Below are 11,212 nucleotides of genomic sequence, written 5' to 3'. Positions count from 1 at the left end.
ACTGTTGCTAATGTGAGGTATTCCTAATTAACTAAATTCAACATTAAAGGCATTCAGTGGATTCAATTTTAACAATATACCTACGTGCACATTTATCATCAACAACTAACAATAAGTTTCTTATCTGTAGCTAATAATAGAGTTTAAAAAATGAGAAATGGAACTGTAGCTTATTAATCTAAAAAAGAGGTTTTATAAGTGTATACACGCCTTTATAGCGCGTGTCGGCTGAAGCCTAAAGATACGGCTGGGCCGCTTATTGCTACTGAAACTGCGTCCCGTCCCGCTTGCCCACAGACCTATTAACATTTAGAAGATTTAATTTAATAAAAAACAGTTTTCATGCCATTTTCCTGATATATAAGTATATATTAAATGATAGTTGCATTAAATAATTTAATAAATGATATAACTTTATCGTCGTGTTTTATGTACACGTGATTCAATAAATTCGATTTCATTAGATGGCATAAATAAAGAAAGTAAACGTTTATTTTTAGGTCGAAATATTTAATAATATAACATGCAAATAAATTAGATGAAAATATGTATATACCTACCCCATGTAAATACCCCAAACAACTAAGGTTTTAAATGATTAATTCACACTGCTGATACAACCAGTGGTATCCGATTTAATAAAAAATAAACCTAACGCGGTATACATAAGTCTTCAACATATTTTGTACGTCATCAGACACGCAAGCGCGGCACGGTCGATTCAGCTAACAGGTGCTCTCCCAGCAGTCCCTCTGTCGTCCTCGACACGGAAACATCTCTCAATCCTTAAATAAAAAATAAAAAACTCAAGCCAAAACAGCCAGTAATAAATCGCAACTAAAACCTCCTTTCAAAACTCACTATTTAACGCCTGCACAGATTAGAAAGCAACATAAATAAAAGAGTTTGTGTTTATATGTTCAACAGGCGTCTAGAGTAAATATATTTTAATGTTGATCCCTTTTCTATACTATTGTTGATGTTTCTAATGTCTATTAACTTGTTCTCAGTGCTTAAAATAAGTGTCTTTTATTGTTAAACTTAAAATCGATATTATAGAGTAGAATGAAGTATTTAGTGAACATTCGAGTTACATGGTACTAAAAAAGTAAGTTTTATTATTATTTTTAAGCAGGTATTACACAAACTATTTCGTGAATTTACTTAAGAATAATGAGAAAAAATTGACTTAAAAACAATTATGGCATTTTAGTGAAATCTGTAGCAATACCGGTTGAGAATATCTTATTAAAAAACTTAATTTTTTTTTTTAAATACATACAATGTTAATAGAACTCTAGTGATATATTATTGATAGATACTAACTTTGCAAATTTATATTACAAAGTTTTCATACATAATTTTAATAATAATTTACTTCACAAAAATAATAAAAACTTGTTGAAACTTCTACTTTAAACCTCGATATAAAAATTGCTATAGCAATGCCAGTCTTGTCGCGTTAATTGTAACAGCGCCCCTGATTAAGGCGTATTGCGCGTACTCCTAATTCTTTATACATGTATATACTGATGTATATAGAGGTTTTTAGGGGTCTATGTGTCAATTTTGTATAATTTAGAATCGGTAACCCTTTGGCAACACAACATGTGTGGACATGGCCCTCTCGGCATCCTCCTTAAACATACACCCATGCCAATACACATTATGTATATCCTAATAATTAGATAATTTTGATTTATACATCCTAGGTAATCATTATGCTTAGTCCGAAGATACAACGCTCTATACGCGTCAACGATGGCCAACTCATCGCATTATCAGAACGTGCTCAGTATGACCATTCACAGGTAAGTAAATACGTATTTTATTGCAATCTTTATTCAAATCAAAATATGTTTATGACATAACATTAGTAGCCGCGCAAAAATTGCTCTATAAAAAAAACATTCACACCAATAAAACATTTTACATTTGAATTGCAAAACATTTTGCAGTTCCCAAACGTTCTTAACAATCAAATAAAAATTATCAATACTGCATCCTTAAAAATATGAACCTGTTAATAGATATAATTAATAAACTGCGGTATTTAGGAACATAAATATATTATTTCTAAAGTTCGCCTTTTAACGTTTTACTTTTTATAAACAAACTGATTTTACTACTTCATTCGGAATTTATTATTTATTGTAAGTTATTAACCGCTTTAGTTCAGTATAAGACGACGTTTTAAACATGAACGCGGTTGAGTACTATAGGGCAAAATTGTGTTCCGATTTTGAACAGATAAAGAGATTATATTCACGACTTAGATATTTGGTCTTTAGGTATTAAAAAGTCCCTTACTATATTTAAAATAACAAATCTTCTTACAGGCGGGTTACTTGCACAAACGTAGCTCGGACAACACGAAATGGCAACTGCGATGGTTCATTCTTTATCAGGTAACTGGAATTTAATTATTCAGTACTACTCCAATTGTATGGGCATCTATTGCATTTTTGATAAAGTATTCGGCAAAATTCTCCGTTGTGACTTAGAAGATTGTTGCTACATTGTGCTACAATTTGGTGATAAGTTCTACGAACTGCTACGATGTTGCTACATATAAGTAGCAAGTACACGTCACTTCTACCTTATGACAAATATTTTACCTTACTTTATAATATTTAAAAAGTTTTTTTTTGTTTACCATATTAAGGGGTTAATGTAGCTTACAAATTGTAGTAGCCTCACTCAAGAAACGTGTAAGCGTTTATTATAACGTTGTAATATTATTTCTAGTTTAATACAGCTCAGACAATAAAGCTTAAAAATTCATTGTGAAGTTGGCTCTAGAGATTTATAGATTTTCTAGATTGAATTAGTTTTTAAGTGCATATATATTTAAAAAGAAAAAAACAATACTTTTAAAAACTGTTAAGGTTGCCTTACTAAAAAAATCTATCTCATATTGCAGTCCATATTTTAATTTGTAAATGTATATTTATTTTGAACGTTACATAAGCCGCTGGGCCTTCGACCTAAAAAGTGTCTTGGCCTGTAAAATGAGAATCTTCCAGCACTCTCTGTTCTTTGGCTTTCAGGCTTTCAGGCACGGCAGGTCCTCCACCACTATCGATTCAACGGTACCTAAGGTTACAGTACTAAAGGTGAAAATTTGTCCACAGAATCTGCTATTCTACTACGAATCCGAAAATAATACACGGCCAACAGGTGTGCTGCTTCTAGAGGGTTCATATTGCGAAAGACTCAGCAAATCACCAATAGAAAGAAATGCTTCGGTGAGTTCCGTTTAAATTATTCTTCCGTTTAAATTTTCGTGAAATTTTTGTTATGTACGCAACACTCTTGGTATCGTAATGCTTATAATCTTGAGGTATATCGTTAAGTTCCTACTAAAACGACATGTGTTGTTTTTAATTCTAAAGGAAAGTAAACCACTAAACTACTTAGAGCCTCTTAGCAATGGAAATGGAATATCTATTCTACAATACTTCATACTTTTCTTGGCCGCTAAGAGCGTCACTGTCACGGATTGCCAGTAAATAAAAATTGACCATTATAAGGGGTATAATTTGAAGTCATGCAAGCTAACTTAACAATGTATACTAGTATCTAGAAAATATAATTCTAGGCTTAAATAAATGAGACAAAAACTTAGGGACAACTGATATTTAAAGTAAACACTTTTTTACCGGATTGAAGTATTGTTATAAAATTATAATTATTTTACATACTTAATTTAAAAAAAATCCGACGTTTCGCGTGCTTTACAGCGTGGGTGGTCACGGTGACAAATATATGTAATGTTAGCGGACTAACGTGCCATCTTGTAGCAGAAACCTATATAAAACGTGGCAACACCGGCGTTGACTCACTTTTATTTCGAGACTTCGTGCGGAACGGACTTGTTACTAACCTAACCTCAGTAGATTTTAAAAGTCTAAAGTACCTACACGTTCTAATCTTTTGTGTTGACTAATAGTAAAATAATTATATTTCTTTAATAATACATAACTTCAATGCGGTAAAAAAGTATTTTCTTTAAATGTGTAAAAGTTATGTTAATAAAAGACAATACTAACAACTGATATAGATTTTGTTACCTATTAATATAATATCTTTTAAGATACCTAGCAATAGCAAAATTATTTTTTTGTACGCACCAAAATGGCGGTAGTACCAATTTCAGCCGCCGGCCAAGAAAAGTATGTGGCACTGTAAAATATTTTTTAGATATAACCCCACTTAAATCATTTATTAGGTAACGACTAATAGAAGAAGACAGAAACAACATTGTAGAACAAAATCGAGTTCATTCCATTATGAATTTTACTATTTCCAAGAAAAAATTAAAATGAAACACTAATTATATATTTTTATATTAACCTTTGTTAGATTATAATTACTAATAGAAAAGTGTGATTTGGTGCACAATTGCTTTGAAAGCACAAAATTATTCTACATAATTAAATACTTGTTATATTGTTGTTTAGTTTTGTTTCATCATTTCTTATCGCCGTGAGAGTCAACGTCAGTACGAACTGAGAGCAGCTTCCGAAGTAGACTGTGTTCATTGGGTCGACGCGATCAGAGAGGCGAGGTTAGTTTCGTGCTTACAATATAACATGATATATTTTGTGTATTATATTTGAAATCCTACTAATATTATAAACCCGATGTTTTTAAGTATGGATGGATGTTTGATACTCTTTCACGTAAAAACTACTGAATGGATTTTATTTTAACTTTACAATAATATAGCTTACATAACACATAGGCAAAAATTTATAAAGATATTGTGTGAAGTGTCCAAAATATCAAGTAAGTAGGAAAAAATCTACCATCTGCGAGCTATTCTGGCGTGCGCTGCCGAAACCGCTAGAGTACATTACACATATGTAATGTATGATGGAAATGTGTATCTAAAATAGTCCTACAAAAAGCCTATATATATATAGATATCTTATGTGTAAGCCATTATAGCCAAAATACTGAACCATAACTACAATAAAAAATGAAAATTTATTTCAAATGCGCATTTGGTACAAATAAATTGATCCCAAAATGAAAATAGATACTTTTATTGCTTCTCGTATAAAATTTGTCTTTCACGCTACATCATTTGGACAAATAGCGCGGGCACCAGCTAGTAATAACTATTTCAAAGTAGTCACCGCTCTAGCTCCTCACAGATGCAGGCGTTTTAAATTTACGTATACAATTATCATTATGTTAACCAATTTACGCAACACCTTTTCAGATTATCTACCTAACCTCGTCATTACTATCTATCTATATACATGATATATATTCGTACCACATAAATCCTTGCAGTAGTTTTTAAGTTGATTGTGATCGTACAGTCAACGTATAGAATAGGATTTTTGAAGTTATACTTCTTTAGGCGCGTTATGAAAAATTGATGAGAGTGAAATTTTACGATGCGCGCGCACCGTGACACAAAATTAACAGAATGAAGTTGCCCACGGAAGATGCTACGGCATTGGAGATAATTTAAAAACAACATTCGAATAATAATAGAATGTATGTTACACTTAGTGTAAGAGAATAATAATAAATATTTATTTATTTAATTTTTCAAATGTAAACTGAACTTTATTGACTATAATGACTCCTTTTCCAGTATTTGATTATTTAATTGTAATTAATTATTTGCATGCAATCAAAAACTATTTTTAATAATGCCAAAGAAGTATAACTTCTTACGCGCGTACTTAAGTACACGCACCCTTTTTTTATTATTTGGCTAAGTAATCATTTTGTATCTTGGTAATTAATACCGGAAGATCATTTCTGGATGGATATTAAATAATGTACGTGTGAACATTTAATATATACGCCGTACTCAGACTTATTCAAGTTAAAAAATGGATATGATTTATTATCACGTTGTTGGGCGTTAACCGCCATAGTCACGAAATTATTTTAATGTTATACGTCATGCAAAGCTAACTGATTATTTGTAATATCTAATATATAAAATTCTCGTGTCGCGTTTGTGGTTAAACTCCTCCGAAACGGCTTGACCGATTCTCATGAAATTTTGTGAGCATATTGGGTATAACTGAGAATCGGACAACATCTATTTTTCGTCCCCCTAAATGTTAAGGGTAGTCCACCCCTAAATTTTTTCTTTATTTTTTTATTATACAGCATTAAAAAATACATACAACCCCCAATTTTCACCCCTCTACGATCAACCCCTATTTTTTATTATAAATGATATACATGGCAAAACGACGTTTGCCAGGTCAGCTATAAATATAATAAATGTATTATATTACTTGTATTTCTATGGAAATAAATCAAAAAATCAAAATACGTTTATTCAATTTAGATGCTTCTTAGAGCATGCTTATGAATGTCAGCAACGTTTACAAAATTCACGAAAGAGCAAGACTACGCCATCCGTTCGCAAAACTACCAGGAGGCCTTGTTCTGAGAAGAACGGGCAAGAAACTCAGCAAGTTTTGCCCTCCCTTTACATTACAATTATTCAGAGGAAAATGTCATAAACCACAACGTCATTAAAGTTACATAAGTAAAAAAAAATCTGTTCTGTGATTTACCACATTCACCAATACACACATATTCATAACACTTCAAAGATAAATAATAATGTTATGAACATCCCTGGCTATGGGAAGTAGTCCGTTGCCATGGCAACCCAAGGGATTAGGGTCGCGGCCTTGGCCTGGGGCAATATGGATCTTCGAGAATGGCCAGGAAGGCTCAGTCTATTTTAAACTTCAGGTTATTAATTATTTATAAAGTAATTGGCAAATTATTAATTAGTTAAACCAACGTAGAAATTAGGTCAAGAATTAATTATTCATTAGTTATAACTAATTTGAAATTCTATGGGTTTGTGTAATTTATTCTAATCAAATTCCAGTTATATTTCTTTTGTATACAACTTCATACGATATATGTGTCCTTTTAATTATTAACGGCCCAACAATTTTACCTAGCGAAAACGTATGTACATCCTTGGTGAGTTGCGTTATTTATTATCATTATGCCAGACTTTACCAGCTAGAATTTACGTTGCTTTTAACATTACATAGATTCTTCTACCTATCCAAAGAGTTTAAGTATATCCTAAGAGATTACTACTTATAAACCATTGTTAAATAATAATAATAATAATAAGGTTTTTGGCCAAGAAGGACGCCTTCTATGCCTTATATACCTCTAAGTCTGTGTTTTTTCTGAAGATTTATTTATCGTAGGAGTATTGTGCACATAAAACTATCTATTTTTCATACCCCTAAGTGATAAGGGTTACCCCTAAATTTTTATTTTTTAGATAAATTTTTTGTTTTTATTTTTTTATGATACAGAATACAAAAATACATACAACCCTTAATTTTCACCCCTCTACGATCGACCCCTATTTTTTATATGTGAATTAAAATCTTATGACTTATTAGGTTTATATAGTGAAAAATTTACAGAAACTCCTAAAAAGTTTTCATTCCGAAAAACCGAAGAGTCTCTAGACTAGTATAGCAAAATGTTCCATGTTGGTATGTACTAAAAAGGTAGGCTAAGTAAAATCACATTAAGGAGAAACGAAGTTCGTAGGGGTAGCTAGTTTCGTTATAAATAACTTCACATTATATTCTTAGCATATAATGTTATTTCATAAAACAATATTATGCTTAACTTTTTCTAAACACGTGACGACCTAACACTCCTATTTACATAAAATGAATCCAACTACCTGTCAACAATATTATTTATTGCTACTTATATAGGTCAAGGCTCAGTGCAGGCAAAGGATCGTGTTGCCATAGCAAATGAGTCTCGGCTTACATCCTACGCTAAACTCTGCACTTCCCCGATGTCGCGTGGGCATTGAAAAGTTTATCGGGATTTGGTCTTAAGGATATATCGTATTGAACATAAAATAAATAAATAAAAATGTGTTTATAAAGTACATATGGATTACAATGTGTAAGATTTGGGAACCCTTTTGAGTAAAAAATAACACTTACATTTTATAATTTATTAAACTATTGTTGCACAGTAAGAATATTTTCCGTTTAAGCATAAGACAGGTTGAGAAGATGTTGTTTAAGATTGTTAGTGAATACAGTATAAATATTTTTGATTCGTTGATGAGCGTTGGCCGAAGAAAGTGCGTTTTTAGGTAGCTTATATGTAGGTTTGTATGATATGGTATGTTCGATGTTTGTTTCTAAAAAAGTCTGCATATTGCTATTAAGTATAGTTGTCAACCCGTTAAAAGTTTTGTTTCATTGCACAATTTTGAAGTTGATAAAAAAAACAAAGAAAAATAATATCATTAATGAAAAGCAAAGATACCTGTAAAATGTTATATTGTATTTTCCAGCTTCAATAAGCTTTTACTCCAAAAGGAAGAACTGGAGCAGAAGCAATTGCATCTTCTTCAGGTAGTGGAGAGCGAGCGTACATCTCGATGGCAATACGCCCAGCAATGTGAAGAACTGTCAAATGAAGTGAAAAAACTGCGCTCAGAGGTAACTATTTAATAATTCATTTACTATGTGTAATATATATATTGGGACCAGATAGTAGATGGATTTATTTGATGATTTTGGAAAATTACGATCACGTTTAATACGATTTCTCTGATCATACTCCAGTCCCTGCAACTTGAAACGTATTTTCATGCATTTCTTAATGCGTGTGACGAATCGTCATCCCGTTGAGTACGCCTGATTTAACGTCGATTTTGTCAAACGCCCAGGCATTAACAGCTGTTAATGATTTAAGACGCACAGCAAAAGTTAAAATATGTTCAAATCTTGTAATTCCTAATGCATATATCTTTCTGTCAAACCTGTATAGGTTACTTTGAATAACGTAATTATCATTACACTGCGTTCAAAGTAATTTATAGTGAATTACCTACATATACGAAATTAGAACATAATACATAATAATATGTAGTACGTTATACTTTCCCTATCATCCCTTGCTTAGACGCGACTTTCTTTCGGACCTTATAAAATCGTCTTAAACGGGTTTTACTGTAATTGGATTTTATGTTACGATTCATAACATAAAATCTAGAGTCGACGCTAATTATAATTTTCTTGTTTGAATTATTAGGATACTAGGAACTAGTTATTGTAATAGTTGAATTTCAAACTTAAATTATACCAGATTTGCTAATAAGATACATACTTACATCATAGTATTGTGACACATTTTTTAAAGTAGGTACCAATGTTTAGTTTCCGTCTCACGTTTAAAGCGGTTAATAGTTTGCGGTACACCTAATAAAAACACAGGCGCTGTTTTTATAGCTGTTTGCACGACTATAGTCTAAATATATCGTACCATACAAAGCCGTAAATATTTTGCTAAACAGCCCTGCGATTCTGTTCTTTTCGAACTCACTTTTCGAACTCACACAGAGATTTTCTCATCGGCGGTCGTTCTCGAATCAGTCGTGAAGCAGTCATTTTATGATTTGGCTCTGATATACAATAAAGTACAAGCTCCCCCATTTTCAGAGTTACAGAATCGCAAGGCTGAACTTTAAAAATTCGTTCTATGAAGAATGTGTTATTAAAATTGTAAAATAAAATCAATAAAATAAAATAAAAAATAAAGCTATAGTCTTTATCGAAGAAAATTAGGATGACTATCAAAACAGTGAGGAATAATTTTGTGAATTAAAGAAAATCACCTTTAACAGAATTAAACGTGACATTCCAAATGTTTTATATCAATAACAAATAAGGAAAATTAATAATGCCCGGTGAAAATATTTCTACGTTATTAAAACTTGGATTTTTTCTCTTTAGTTCTTCACTCCTTTGACCAGTTGTCTATACTTAATATATCTTCTAGTTATATGCTTACAAGAAAGAACATGAGCCATCTACACGGGCGACGTCCACCAGCAGCCTGTCTCCGACTCTTTCTGATGAAATTGATCCGTCAGAGTTGCGCAAAATTAAAAAAGTCCAGGTAACAATATTATTTTTCTTTGTTTACTGAGGTTTTAAAATTTTAGTATCACTTATAATTTTGTTCGTATAAAGTTAATTATTTGTTATTGTTCTGGAGAATTTGAACCTAGGTCAATTAATAAATTAGTGGATAAAACCTGATTTAAAAAAAGTTTTGCCGCTGTTTCCAGAATTTATTAATTCTTAAACACTTAAGAAATCTTACAGTCGTACTCAGATTCGATGATTATGAACTAACGATTACTTCAGCTAATTATTAAAGAATGGTGTAAGTATAAATCTGAGATATCGTATCGTATCGTGGTACGTACAGTCGTAACTGATTCTTGTTAACTCGTAGTACCTTAGTACCGTAGTAGATTCTTTATCAACTAATGGTTCTAAATGGTAAACAATATCTAGCTATTTATGCAGAGTTTCTTCCGAGGCTGGCTTTGCCGACGCCGGTGGAAACAAATTGTGGAACAATACATCAAGAGTCCACATGCCGAGAGCATGAGAAAGAGAAACAGGTAAATAATATAGATATACCTACTCGTACTAGCTGACCGGGCAAACGTCGTTTTGCCATGTATATCATTTATAATAAAAAAATAGGGGTTGATCGTAGACGGGTGAAAGTTAGGGGTTGTATATATTTTTTAATGCCGTATCATAAAAAAATAAAAACAGAAAAAAATATCTAAAAGTAAAAAAAAATATTTAGGGGTGGACTACCCTTAACATTTAGGGGGATGAAAAATAGATGTCGTCCAATTCTCAGACATACCCAATGCACACAAAATTTCATGTGAATCAGTCGAGTCGTTTCGGAGGAGTTTGACCACAAACACCGCGACACGAGAATTTTATGTATTAGATAATGAAGTTATACCATAATTTAATATTGACTTATAAAACTATCAATTTCAGTCTCGTTTTTAAAATGGTTGAAGCCGAAGAAGAGTATTTGGAACAAATGGAAATATTGGTATGTTTATTTATTTTCTACTTATTCGCGAGTTTGTATCTTATTGGTATAACATGAATGAAATAACAAACCTTTATACGGACTACCTTAATTTTAGTAAAGTAACGCTTTTGTGACAATTCAACATTTGTTATGTAATAATACTACAGAATCCAAGGATTTTCCATAAATAAAAACATAATAAAAAATCGTTCGGACGGTGAAGGAAAAATCGTAAGGAAACCAGCCTTACACCCAAAAAGTCGTTGACGTGTGTCAGGCACAGATGGCTAATTGATAC

At 31.9% G+C, this 11,212-nt stretch overlaps 1 protein-coding gene across 5 annotated transcripts in view; it reads left to right on the top strand.

The window, feature by feature from the left end:
* The first annotated feature begins 757 nt into the window (after positions 1 to 757).
* LOC125050634 (ras-specific guanine nucleotide-releasing factor 1-like) overlaps positions 758 to 11,212 on the top strand; it is a 35,106-nt gene continuing 24,651 nt past the window's right edge. For 4 of the 5 annotated variants that reach the window (XM_047650598.1, XM_047650599.1, XM_047650601.1 and 1 more), the window contains exons 1-9: positions 758 to 1,108; positions 1,713 to 1,811; positions 2,340 to 2,408; positions 3,135 to 3,248; positions 4,464 to 4,570; positions 8,351 to 8,498; positions 9,841 to 9,960; positions 10,377 to 10,474; positions 10,875 to 10,932. In XM_047650598.1, coding sequence (XP_047506554.1) covers positions 1,722 to 1,811; positions 2,340 to 2,408; positions 3,135 to 3,248; positions 4,464 to 4,570; positions 8,351 to 8,498; positions 9,841 to 9,960; positions 10,377 to 10,474; positions 10,875 to 10,932 — 804 coding nt within the window. In that variant the 5' untranslated portion in view covers positions 758 to 1,108; positions 1,713 to 1,721. The remainder of the gene's footprint in view (positions 1,109 to 1,712; positions 1,812 to 2,339; positions 2,409 to 3,134; positions 3,249 to 4,463; positions 4,571 to 8,350; positions 8,499 to 9,840; positions 9,961 to 10,376; positions 10,475 to 10,874; positions 10,933 to 11,212) is intronic. The other variant, XM_047650600.1, reaches the window with a different exon arrangement.

The sequence above is a fragment of the Pieris napi genome, chromosome 6 (genome assembly GCF_905475465.1).
Source record: "Pieris napi chromosome 6, ilPieNapi1.2, whole genome shotgun sequence".
Taxonomy (NCBI): Eukaryota; Metazoa; Arthropoda; class Insecta; order Lepidoptera; family Pieridae; genus Pieris; species Pieris napi.
Note: the sequence above shows the minus strand (reverse complement) of the source record. Positions and strands in the feature narration are given on the sequence as shown.